Source organism: Pongo abelii, chromosome 6 (assembly GCF_028885655.2).
Source record: "Pongo abelii isolate AG06213 chromosome 6, NHGRI_mPonAbe1-v2.0_pri, whole genome shotgun sequence".
Taxonomy (NCBI): domain Eukaryota; kingdom Metazoa; phylum Chordata; class Mammalia; order Primates; family Hominidae; genus Pongo; species Pongo abelii.
In genome coordinates this window covers 2,671,728-2,684,381 of record NC_071991.2, presented here as the reverse complement: position 1 = coordinate 2,684,381, position 12,654 = coordinate 2,671,728, and the positions used below count along the sequence as shown (strand labels likewise).

Here is a 12,654-nt window from a genome sequence, read left to right as displayed (position 1 = left end):
CAGGCTGGAGTGCAGTGGCGAGATCTTGGCTCACTGCAACCTCCACCTCCCGTGTTCAAGCGATTTTCCTGCCTCAGCCTCCTGAGTAGCTGGGATTACAAGCACCTACCACCATGCCTGGCTAATTTTTGTATTTTTAGTAGAGATGGGGTTTCACCATGTTGGCCAGGCTGGTCTCAAACTCTTAACCTCAGGCAATCTGCCTGCCTTGGCCTCCCAAAGTGCTGGGATTACAGGCGTGAGCCACTGCACCCGGCCAACTAACATAATTCAAAATGACTTTAAAATCCAATTTAAAAGTTGTCTGTTGAAGCCTGGTGTGGTGGCTCACACATATAATCCTAGTACTTTGGGAGGCCAAGGCAGGCAGATTGCTTGAGCCTAGGAGTTCAACACCAGTCTGGGCAACATAGTGAAACCCCATCTCTATTTAAAAGTTGTCTATTCAGAAGAAAAGAATGTTCTTTAAAGAATATAAGAATGTTATCTCCTCTAAGCAAGACATTCACAGAAAAGGAGGTGAGAAGGCCGCTGGAGCTGTTCTCCCTTCCCCAAATAGAGGCGAGCGGCTCCTCAGGCCCCTCCGGCCGCGCTGTCTCTCAGCCTCACTCACTGCCCCGTGGAGACTGAAATGGGCGGCCCTAGGGGCTTCGGGTCTGTGGTTTGTCCAGCTGGTGATGGGGCTGCTTCCCTTATTTAATATAATCAAGGGCACACCCTGCTCTGTCCCCCAAGTGTGCAATGTGCTTGGGGGAGGGCTGCCAGTCGGTCAGTGTGCCCACAATGGCTGCCACCTCCTGCTCTAGCTGGTGTCGCACCCCTGCCATTCACCCAGCCTTACTCAGGGAGAGGACAGCACAGTGGGGCCCTCCCTCTTCTCTGGGCCTGTAGTCTAGAAGAGAGGACAGCGCTGGAGGAAGGAAGGACAGTGAGGTGTGCAGGTGCTCTGGGAGGAGGGGACAGCCACGTCTACCGAGGGAGAGTGGGGGCAGCCCGCCTGATGGGCACATTCCCCGGGCAGGTCATTAACGGGCTGAAGCAGAGGATCCTGAAGCTGGAACAGCAGTGCAAGGAGAAGGATGGCACCATCAGGTGGGCGCAGGGCTGCACCCTCTCCCCTGCCTTCTGCCCCCCGTTCTGCTTGCTCAGACGCCAGCCTTTGTTCCTCCCCCACCCTGTCCTGTGTCCCGACTCCCAGCCCAAAGCCAAAGGTGAATATTAGCTGCCTCTTTAATTTTTGTATTGTCTGTGTTCCCTCCAAGTATTTCCCTTTAACTTCTTCTTGTATTTAAGAAATGCTTTCTCCCTGCTTGTTCTGTGGGCCCCTGTATCTTTCCAGGATGAGGTTTTAATGCCTCAGTCCCGCGCCGTCCTTGTGCTGTTTTTGGTGTGGCTACTCGCATTTCTTTACCTGCCTTTCAAGTGCGAAGGGAGAGTCTTTCTGGGCCGTGTTTTGGTTTCTTTAAGGGAAACTGAGGCCACATATCCATTGCCTCATGTCTCCTGTTCATACAATAGTTCCCCCCTCATTTCCTGCTGAATTTTGTCAACTTAAGTTTGCAGATTTTGTCTCGTTTCAGTGCAGAACCTCCATGACTTTGCTTTCGTTTCTCTATCGGTGTCTCTATCTAGTCTACTCTCTGTTGAGAGCAAGGGGATGGCCTGACAGTGCCGGGAAAAGGTGATTCTCTCTTCCTTACAAAACCAACCAGTCAAAGACAGCTTGTCCTCTCTAAGCTCCAATGTCTTTCTGCACCATTAATCTAGTCTTTTAAAGACAGCATCTTACTTGGAGAAGAATATCTCTAGGGAAGCTGTTTACTCACTTTGGAAAGCAGCTGGTCTACACAGGAGATGCTTTCTGGCGTGAGGAATTCTCCCATCAGGCTCGAAACGAGTCACTGGTTCAAGGAACAAGTCAAATGAAGGCCCGTTCAGGTTTTTCCCTCCCATCCTGGGTCTTTTCCAAAGCCTCTCCTCTTCCGAATGTTCTGGGAAACTCTTCCTCTTGCTCTGTCCCCTGGGAACACTGGCACGTCCCTGTTAACGCTGAACTTGGGTTTTCAGCAAACTCCAGAGCGATATGAAGACTACCAACTTGGAAGAGATGCGGATCGCCATGGAGACGTACTACGAGGAGGTGTGCCGTGCTGGGTGGCGGAGCGGAGGGCGGGCACCGTGCTGGGTGGCGGAGCGGAGGGCGGGCACCGTGCTGGGTGGCGGAGCGGAGGGCGGGCACCGTGCTGGGTGGCGGAGCGGAGGGCGGGCACCGTGCTGGGTGGCGGAGCGGAGGGCGGGCACCGTGCTGGGTGGCGGAGCGGAGGGCGGGCACCGAGTGGGAGGGGGCCGGCGCTGGCCCCAGGTCGTAGGCCAAGCCCAGGTGGCCCAGAGCTGCACTCCCTTCAGCCCGCTCCTGCTTCAGCCCAACGGAAGGATGAAGTGCAGCCACTTAGTTCCCGCTTCTGGCCATAGGCAGCAGTCAGGACTGTGATGTCGGTCTTTTCAGATAAGGTCTTCTCCGTGCTAGCCTTGTGTTTTCATGCATTTCAATTTGGTATTTACAGGTGCATCGTCTTCAGACCCTCTTGGCAAGTTCTGAAACCACCGGAAAGAAGTATGATGGCCGTTTGCAAGCTGTGTTTTGTGTGTTGCCTTCACGTTATGGAAGCTCCTCTGAGAGTGTGTGGCTGTCACGTGGGTGCGGCATATACTGCCCTTAGCTTGGCAGCAGTGCCAACACTGCACCTGTTCTGTTCAGGGTTAGAGTTGACACATTTCCATTTGGGGTGTTCACAGACTCCTCATAGTGACCACATGTTGACGGCCAACGCGTGTTCAATGCTGCCCGTGTTCGTTATAGATTCTACATCCTGCCTTCCAGCTTAAAGCTAGAAAATGCTGTTTCAAAGCAGATCCACCTTTTTAGGAAGACATTGCATACAAGGACAAGTTTACTTTGCCACCTAATGTTTTCCTAAATAAGTTTATCAGGAGAAACACTGAGGTTCTCCTTGTCTGGTAGATCTCCCACATCCCTTTCCCAAAGGATACAGCACCAGGCTTCCATCCACTTTCAGGTGGCTGATCCCTGATCATGGCTTTGGCCATGTCACTGTCCTCTGCAGCAGTTTGCTGACGTCATGGACTGCTTTCCTTTTTCTTTACCCCTAATCGTTAAGACTGGTTGGAAAACTTTCTGTAAAGGGCCATATACTAACTACAGTCAATTCTCATTATTCAGTTATAAAGCATCTGTAGGTTTCTGTTGTGTAGTGGTAATCACATCTGCCTTACAGAGTTATAAAGTCTCCATGAACACGGAATGAGCGAAATGGGAGGTACAGGGCTCCTGCGAGCTTCTGCTCACAACATTTTTTTTTTTTTTTTTTTTTTGGAAAATGTCACCCAGGCTGGAGTGCGGTGGTGTGATCTCAGCTCACTGCAACCTCCGCCTCCTGGGTTCAAGTGATTATCTTGCTTCAGCCTCCCAAGTAGCTGGAACTGTACAGGCACGTGCCACCACGCCCAGATAATTTTGGTATTTTTAGTAGAGATGGGGTTTTACTATGTTGGCAAGGCTGGTCTCGAACTCCTGACCTCAGGTGATCTGCCTGCCTCGGCCTCCCAAAGTTCTAGGATTACAGGCGTGAGCCACCACGCCCGGCCTGGTCACAACATTTTCATCAGCTAGTCAATGTATAACCTGGCTAACGTGTGTCTCTGTTTAAAGACACCCTATTTAATAGTGATTGTGGATTAATTTTCATCAAACTCACGACTGGCCTGAATGAGGCTTCTTGCACTCACATAAGTGTCTCCACGGGGGCCCACACAGCCTTCCTGAGCTTAGGGGCACTGGACGTCACTCAGCACTGCAGTCCAGCCCACGCAAGGCAGCATCACCAGCAAACAGCACAGAAACGTGAGAGCCACAGCGCCAGGCAGGCTACAGAAAGCACACTTGTTTTTACATGAGCTGAAGTGAGGAGCCGAGCACCATCTGGGTCAGCCCCAGCTGGGAACGTGCGCGCCAGCGACTGGCATTTTTCATCACCTGTGCACATGAGAGAATTCCCACAAAACCCGCATGAGTATTGATTTTGGGCTGACGGATCTATTTTAGCAGCAAGCATGTTTGCAGTTACGGGATCTGCAGATAATGAGGATTGACTGTACTTTAGACCTCATGGGCTAAGAGGCGAAATCCAAGCTATTCTGCAGGTACCTGGTGTAACAAGATACGTTTCCACAGCCCTTCTAGCGGTGGCATGGAAAGTATAATACTGATGCTTGAACACGATATTTTGTTACACAGGTTTACCTTGCATAAGGATGGAGTTCCATTTTGGGTGCTAACGTTTTGCTTATTTAGGGTTCAAAGTTATTACTGCCTATTCGATTTCAAATACTCACCTGCAAAAACCACTCTGAGCTCACAGCCAACAGAGCAAGCTGTGATTCACCTGTCCCTCATTTCAAGCGTGTGTGAAACCAGCTTAGCAATGCAAACCTCAGCCCACGATTTGGTTGTTCCAGGCCCCTGGGGGAGAAGAAGATGGGCGCCAAAAGGCAGAAGAAGATGGGCAGTGCCCTCCTGAGCTTGTCCCGGAGTGTCCAGGAGCTCACGGAGGAGAACCAGAGCCTGAAGGAGGACCTGGACCGTGTGCTGAGCACCTCCCCAACCATCTCCAAGACACAGGGTACCTTCCTGAAAGCCACTCCAGGAGGCAGGCCAGGGAAGGGTGGGGCGTGGCCACTGGGTAGGCCCAACTGAGGGCAGGCACCACGAGGGCAGATGTGAACCCTTGGGCGATGCCAGTTCCCACGTGTGCCAGCACCTGCCGCGGGCCACGCGGTGCCCTGGGGATGGAGCTGCAAACGGAAGCTCACAGACATCCCTGGAGGAGACAGTGCTGTGGCAGGGAGGGAGGAGCAGGGTCAGATGCGTGACACTTGTCAGATGGCCGTAAGAGACATGGAAGAGGGGAGGAGGACACACTTTGGGCTGAGGCAGGTGGTGTGTGCAGCTGCAAGCAGGTTGACAGGAAGGCGCCCCCAAGACAGTGACAGCTGAGCGGGACCCGGAAGGGGCGAGATAGCCATGAAGACGGCAGCAGGGGTGGGATGGGCGGGGCAGGGCTGAGTGCCTGGGAGACACGTGGAGTGTGGCCCCTGAGGCCCAGCGGGGCGAGGCAGGGTGCCATGGGAGCCTTAGGGGTGCTGTGGGAGTGTTAGGCAGAGGGTGGAGGGGGCCATGCTGCTTCCCGAGGCCCCCTGGCTTCTGTGCAGAGACAGGGATGGTGGCAGACAGAGGCTTCTGCACTTGTCTAGTCGGGCTGCTGGTGGCCTGGATGCGGGGAGCGGTGGGTGTGGTGAAAGGTGGTCAGGGTCTGGTTGCATCTTGTAGCCGGAGCTTAGGGAAACTGCAGAGAGGGTGTAGGCTCTGAGAGGGAGCAGCCGGGCTCCAAGTCTTTTTGTCCTGGCAACTGAAAAAGACAGAGTTGCTATTTCCTGAGATGGGGAGGGCAGAGGGGCAGGTTTGGGGAAGGGCCAGGCTCCAAGTCTTTTTGTCCCAGCAACTGAAAAAGACAGAGTTGCTGTTTCCTGAGATGGGGAAGGCCGAGGGGCAGGTTTGGGGAAGGGCCACGGGAGGTCTGAGTGTGTGGGAGTGCGGGCCAGGCAATGGCTGTGTGTGTGGGGGTGCGGGGCAGAGGCCTGGGCTGGAGAACTGAGCATGCGAGTCACCAGCACTTAGGTGGATCGAGTGAGGTCACCTGGAGTGAGAGGAGCAGGGGGTCAGGCCCTGACCTTGGCGGTGTATGTGGGGGCGAGGGGCAGCCAGCGAGGCAGAGGGTAAGAGTGGCCAGCGAGGAGCTGTGCATGCCAGGAAGGGGACAGGCTGAGAACCGATTGTTGGATTTGGCAGAGTGACAGTCATCGGAGATCTTGATGAGAACTGTCTTAATGGCCTGGCCAGGTGGAATCGGGAAAGGATGTCACCCCGAGATGCTTGGAGGCCGTTAATACAGACATCTCTTCACAATCCAAGGGGGCAGAGACTGGGCCAGTGCTGGCAAAACTCTCAGGTGGCCAGGACCTGTCGGTGTGGCTCTGCAGCCCCGCAGGCTGCTCCGGCTGCGGAAGAGGAGCCTCAGGCCGTACCTGAGAAGGGTGGCCCTGCTGGCAGTGCCCACCAGGACGCCGTTTTGAAACCGCATTGCTTCCATCAGGTTATGTGGAGTGGAGCAAGCCCCGGCTGCTGAGGCGCATTGTGGAGCTGGAGAAGGTGAGCAGGCGTCTCAGTGCCACTGTCGTTGAGGACCAGGGGCCTCATGCAGTGGGGACAGGCTCACGGGGTGCGGAAGGTGGCACTGAGCATGGCACTGGCTGTCCGCCAGGCAGCGCCACACACAGACCACAAGGAGACTTCTTCCAGGTCTAGACAACGCTGAAGGCAGGTCTCACGCCCCTCTCTGGGCTGTGAGCTTCTGTGTGTTGCCGCAGGCAGACGCGCTTCGCACTGGAGCCCCTCACAGTCCAGCCCGCCTATGCAGGCTGTGGGCTGTGCACTGCCCGCCGATGACCAGGCACTGCTTCCCACCACTCGAGTTGTGTTGGAATCCACAGGAAACTGTTGACCCAACTCCTGGCCAGCCAGAAATGTCGGGAAATGAATGTTTCCCCACATCCCCTACGCGACTGCAAAGTAGGAATTAGGCTGATTCTATTGGAATTGGACCTTTGTTTTGTTTTGTTTTTGAGATGGAGTCTCACTCTGTCCCCAGGCTGGAGTGCAGTGGCGCGATCTCAGGTCACGGCAACCTCCGCCTCCCGGGTTCAAGTGATTCTCCTCCCTCAACCTCCCCAGTAGCTGGGACTACAGGTTCCCACCACCACACCCGGGTAATTTTTTGTATTTTTAGTAGAGACGGGGTTTCACCGCATTAGCCAGGATGGTCTCGATCTCCTGACCTCGTGATCCACCCACCTTGGCCTCCTGAAGTGCTGGGATTACAGGCGTGAGCCACTGTGCCTGGCTGGTGTTTTTTTTTTTTTTTTTTTTGAGATGGATTCTCACTCTGTCGCCCAGGCTGCAGTGCAGTGGCGTAATCTCGGCTCACTGCAACTTCTGCCTCCTGGGTTCAGGCAGTTCCCCTGCCTCAGCGTCCCCAGTAGCTGGGATTACAGGTGCCCACCACCATGCCCAGCTAATTTTTGTATTTTTAGTATACATGAGGTTTCACCATGTTGGCCAGACTGGTCTCGAACTCCTGACCTCAAGTGATCTGCCTGCCTTGGCCTTTAAAGTGCTGGGATTACAGTCGTGAGCCACCGCACCCGGCCTGGACCTTTGTATTTTAAATAGTAAATTAGAGCGTCTGTGTTGTTTGGCCAAGCAAAATAAACCTAGAGGGAAAAACATTTTTAAAAAATAGTTTTTTACATATTTACAACGTGGAAAACTAGCCAGGTGCAATGACTCACACCAGCAATCCCAGTACTTTGGCAGGCTAAGCTGGGAGGATTGCTTGAGCCCAGGAATTTGAGACCAGCCTGGGCAACATAGCAAGACCCCATCTCTACAAAAATAAAAACAATTAGCCGGGTGTGATGGTGCACATCTGTATTCCCAGCTACTTGGGAGGCTGAGGCAGGAGGAACACTTGAGCCCAGGAGTTCAAGAATGCAGCGAGCTGTGATTGCACTCCAGCCTAGGTGACAGAGCCATACCCCGTCTCAAAAAAAAAAGAAGAAAAATTTCTATAAATTGTGGGCATTTAAAATATAGAACTTGTTGGGAAGTCAAGCCACCCAGAGGCAGTTCGGAAGCACAGTGGGCAGCACGTCCCAGATCCGGGAGAGGCAGGAGTGGAGGGCGGGGATGGGCTCAGCGGCACTTTGCAGGCGACACCAGGATGTCACTCGAGACTGAAAGCATGAAGGTTGAAAATGTCGGCAGTTCCAGGGGACAGGAGGGTAGATGTGCAGAGTCGTTTGAGTCCCCTCCCCTTGTGCTCTCCTCTCTGTTTTAACGCCTTCTGCCGGCGCCCTGCCTCGGCGGGGGTCTGCACGTGCCTCGCTTTTGATTAAAGAGAGTTGAGCAGGGATCATGCTCTTCCAGCAGCCTTGTGCTCAGCGGCTTCTCCGGGTAACTCAGGTCCCCTCAAAGCTTTCTCATGGCCCTGCTGGAGACTCGGTTGGCCGTGGTTCAGTGTCCCTTTTCTGGGTTTGGTAAATAGAAAGTAGAAATGAGAACTAGCATCTAATACATGCCTGTGTTGCCTCCAGAAACTAAGTATGATGGAGAGCTCAAAATCACATGCCGCAGAGCCAGTCAGATCACACCCGCCAGCCTGCCCTGCATCCAGCTCTGTGCTGCACAGACAGCCAAGAGGTGACCGCAACAAGGACCATGAGCATCTCCGAGGGGCCTTGAGAGACCTGAAGGAAGAGCGGACCGCCCTGCAGGAGCAGCTGCTGCAGAGAGAGTAGGTCCTCCGGAGGCCCCGCCAGTGTCCCCACAGGCACAGCTGCTACAGAGAGAGTAGGTCCTCCCGAGGCCCTGCCAGTGTCCCCACAGGCACAGCTGCTGCAGAGAGAGTAGGTCCTCCCCAGGCCCAACCAGTGTCCCCAGAGGCATAGCTGCTGCAGAGAGAGTAGGTCCTCCCCAGGCCCAACCAGTGTCCCCAGAGGCATAGCTGCTGCAGAGAGAGTAGATCCTCCCGAGACCCCGCCAGCAGCCTCACCAGGGAAGCAGCTCTCACTCCCTGTGGAAACTGATTGTTGCCAGGGTTAAACAGTTGTCAATTTGGAAAACTGTTCAGCTCGTAGTAGTCACTGCATAAATATTTTTATATGATTCTAAAACTGCTTACATTTTGGTGGTGAAATAAAGGCAGCTTTAGTGATAAAAAGAAGATACTGGCTGGGCGCGGTGGCTCACGCCTGTAATCCCAGCACTTTGGGAGGCCGAAGTGGGAGGATTGCTTGAGGCCAGGAGTTTCAGACCAGCCTGGGCAACATAGCAAGACTCCATCTCTACAAAAAATTTCTTAAATTAACTGGGCGTGGTGGCTCATGTCTATAGTCCCAGTTACTCAGGAGGCCAAGGCAGGAGGATCGCTTGAGCCCAAGAGTTTGAGGCTACAGTGAGCTATGATTGTGTCACTGCACTCCAGCCTAGGCAACTGAGTGAGACCTCAACTCAAAAGTGTAGGGAACGGTGGGAGAGCACATTTAAATCTCTCCACCCTGAATTCCAGAGGAATCTTCAAATTGTCTATTAGAGAGGAATTTACTTTCATTGGGTTATGTAAAATCAATTAGATTTTATGCAGCATGATCTTAATTCAGAATATGTTTATGGGGCATATGATCTATTAATACGTATGAAATAAAACATAAATGCTCCAGCCTGACGCAGTGGCCCACGCCTGTAATCCCAGCACTTTGCGAGGCCAAGGTGGCAGGATTGCCTGAGTCCAGGAGTTCGAGACCAACCTGGGCAGCATGGCGAAACCTCGTCCCTACAAAAAATACAAAAATTAGCCAGTTATAGTGGCTGAAGCCTGTAATCCCGGCTATTTGGGAGGCTGAGGTGGGAGAATCACTTGAGCCTGGGAAGTCGAGGCTGCAGTGAGCTATAATCGTACCACTGCATGCCAGCCTGGGTGACAGTGAGACTCTGTCTCAAAAAAAAACAAAAGAAGACATAAATGCTATGAAATACTTGGTGTGACCATAGGGCTGGGAAGCAGGGCCTCACCGGGTGTTCCGGAGTTCAATGACCTGTGGCCACGTAACACCCGGCCTGGTTCCTGTCCTCTTCCTGTTTGCAGCTCCTCTGGGCTCGGCTCCTTCATGAGTCAGCCACCTCCATCATCTTTGGAATGATGTTTCTCTCTAGTTTGCAAGAACTACAGTGACTTGCCCCTCAGACCAGCAGCAGCAGCAAGAGCTAGGAGCTGGTTAGAATGCAGGCGCCCAGGCCCTACCCCAGCCTTCGGAATCATACTCTGCATCCAATGGGATCTGCAGGTGATTTTTTTTTTTTTTTTTTTTTTGAGACAGAATCTCACTCTGTTGCCCAGGCTGGAGTTTAGTGGCACAATCTGGGCTCACTGCAAACTCTGCCTCCCCAGTTCAAGCAATTCTCGTGTCTCAGCCTCCCAAGTAGCTGGGATTACAGGCATACGCCACCACACCTGGCTAATTTTTGTATTTTTAGTAGAGATGGGGTTTCACCATGTTGGCCAGGCTGAGTCTGGAACTCCTGATCTCAAGTGATCTGCCTGCCTCGGCCTCCCAAAGTTCTGGGATTACTGGTGTGAGCCATCACACCCAGCCCTACAGGTGATTTGTGTGCACTTCAGGGTCTGAGAAAAACTTGACCAGTGCCTCCCGGCCTGCTACATTCTCTGCTGCCTGCTGTGAACAGCAGAAGGCCAGCCCATCACCACTGTCCTTACCCCTCACACGAGGTCTCAGAGCGCATTTATGCCAATTGATAGGTCCTTTGTAGAAATTAGTATTTCACGACAAGCTTTTCCAATTAAGCAGTCATTACAGAGTTCGTAGACATTAGGTAAAAAAAATTAAGGTAGTCATTATGAAAGGTAAATAACTTCTGGAATTATCTGTGAAGCTGTCAAGTGGCATGACAAGAGCCACCTCTTATGAGCCCTTACTGTGTGACAGGGGCTCTGCGAAGCACTCTAGGGTCTCTGGCATTTAATACAGAGACTCACAGGCCCTGAGCAGTCGGGGCTCGCAGACAGCATACAGTCCATCTGAGACTCGGACAGAAGTCTCCATCGAAGGCCAGGGTGTGGCCATCACACCGCGTGGGACGCAAGAAACGCATCTGGGAGCGGTTCAGCTGGAGCCCCGCACAGGCAGTGCCACGGTCTAGGCAGGGCAGGCCCCTGCCCCATTCACGGACCCTGCGCCTGCCTGCAGCACTCTCACGCGGGTGCGAGGTCCGTGCCAACGAGTGGCGGCTGGAGGGGCAGCTCCTCATTCTACGGCCTGATGGCAGGGCCTTCTCTGGCTTAGTCCTGTTGATCCCCTGCACGCAGCAGATGCTCGGTTCAGGGCAGGCGGGGCCCTGAGGTCTGTCCTTGGCAATGTGTGATTAGAAATGGGCCTTTTGTGCTCCTCCTGCCCCACCATCCGCTGTCCTAAGGAAGGGTTGAGCACCGTCATTTTCTGAAGTGCCTTCCTGCTCTGACATAACCTACAGTTTTCGTGAACGCTGACGAGTCTCCTATTCTTGTGTGCAGTTTGGAGGTGAAGCAGCTCCTGCAGGCGAAGGCCGACCTGGAGAAGGAGCTGGAGCGCGCGAGGGAGGGCGAGGAGGAGAGGAGAGAGCGAGAGGAGATTTTGAGGTACGTGACCCGGGTCAGGGCTGGAGAGGACCCAGGCGAGTCCGCACTGCTGCTACCACTGCAGCCCCCCATGACATCTCAGCCTTGCTGCCAGCCGGCTTCTTAGAAAGGCCAAACCTCCCCACAGTCTTTCCATGGTTTTCTGTCACCCAGCCCGGGACTAACCTCTTGGTGCTGAGCAGGGCCTGCCCTCTGGCATCGTGGCCACCTCTCAGGGGCATCCTCTGCTCTGGCTGTGCCAGCACCTGCCCCTTCCCAACCAGCCGTCACACTGGCCTCTGGTCAGAACCACCCAGGTGTGGGCCACATCCTCAAGAGGGGCCACCCGTGCCCTCACAGTAATGCCATTCGCGAGAGCCAGGAAGCAGCGCCCACCCCACGGCCCATCAGCTGCTGGTGGACAAACACCCTGAGGTTGACCACACGTAGGCGCAGAGTGGACGGAAGCCCTGACCAGCCCGGCCCGGGGACCCTTGAAAACGTGGTGCTCGGCAAAGGAAGCCAGACACAAAAGGCCGCATAGCACACGATTCCTTGCACAGGAAATGTCCAGAACGGGCAGACCCACGTGACAAGTGGTGCTGCTAGGGGCTGGGAGGGGAGCGAGGACTGCTGACGAGCATGGCTTCCTTTCTGGGGCAATGCAAACATTCTGGAATTAGATAGGGGTGGTAGGTGCACAACATTGTGAATATGCTAAAATTCACTGAATTATACACTTTAAAATAGTGAATTTTATGTGATGAGTCTTAACTTTTTAAAATGCACAAAAAACTAGGTTAGAAATCTGAGCAGACATATTTAGCACTCAGAATAATTAGTAAGACATAGACTACCGGAATGAAGAAAACCTTGGCCAGGCACAGTGGCTCATGCCTATAATCTCAGCACTTTGGGAGGCTAAGGCGGGCAGATCTTGAGGTCAGGAGTTCAAGACCAGCCTGACCAACATGGTGAAACCCCGTCTCTACTAAAAATGCAAAAATTAGCCGGGCACAGTGGCAGGTGCCTGTAATCCCAGCTACTTGGGAGGCTGAGGCAGGAGAATAGCTTGAACCCGGGCGGCAGAGGTTGCAGTGAGCAGAGAGCATGCCACTGTACTCCAGCCTGGGCGACAGAGTGAGACTCTGTCTCAAAAAAAAAAAAAAATAGAAAACATTTCATTTTCAGGAGAAATCTGACTGAATTCTGTCAGAAGGCTTGAATTAAAGTAAATCTGAAAGGGCACATGTGCAGAAATGAATTTTTTTGTTTGTTTCTTTTACCT

At 53.4% G+C, this 12,654-nt stretch overlaps 1 protein-coding gene across 28 annotated transcripts in view; it reads left to right on the top strand.

Moving 5' to 3' along the window:
* IQCE (IQ motif containing E) overlaps positions 1 to 12,654 on the top strand; it is a 51,153-nt gene that overhangs the window by 22,386 nt on the left and 16,113 nt on the right. For all 28 annotated transcript variants that reach the window (XM_024241237.3, XM_024241235.3, XM_063725885.1 and 25 more), the window contains 7 exons: positions 1,022 to 1,092; positions 2,068 to 2,140; positions 2,565 to 2,614; positions 4,537 to 4,700; positions 6,231 to 6,286; positions 8,290 to 8,489; positions 11,283 to 11,387. In XM_024241237.3, the coding sequence (XP_024097005.2) occupies positions 1,022 to 1,092; positions 2,068 to 2,140; positions 2,565 to 2,614; positions 4,537 to 4,700; positions 6,231 to 6,286; positions 8,290 to 8,489; positions 11,283 to 11,387 (719 nt within the window). The remainder of the gene's footprint in view (positions 1 to 1,021; positions 1,093 to 2,067; positions 2,141 to 2,564; positions 2,615 to 4,536; positions 4,701 to 6,230; positions 6,287 to 8,289; positions 8,490 to 11,282; positions 11,388 to 12,654) is intronic.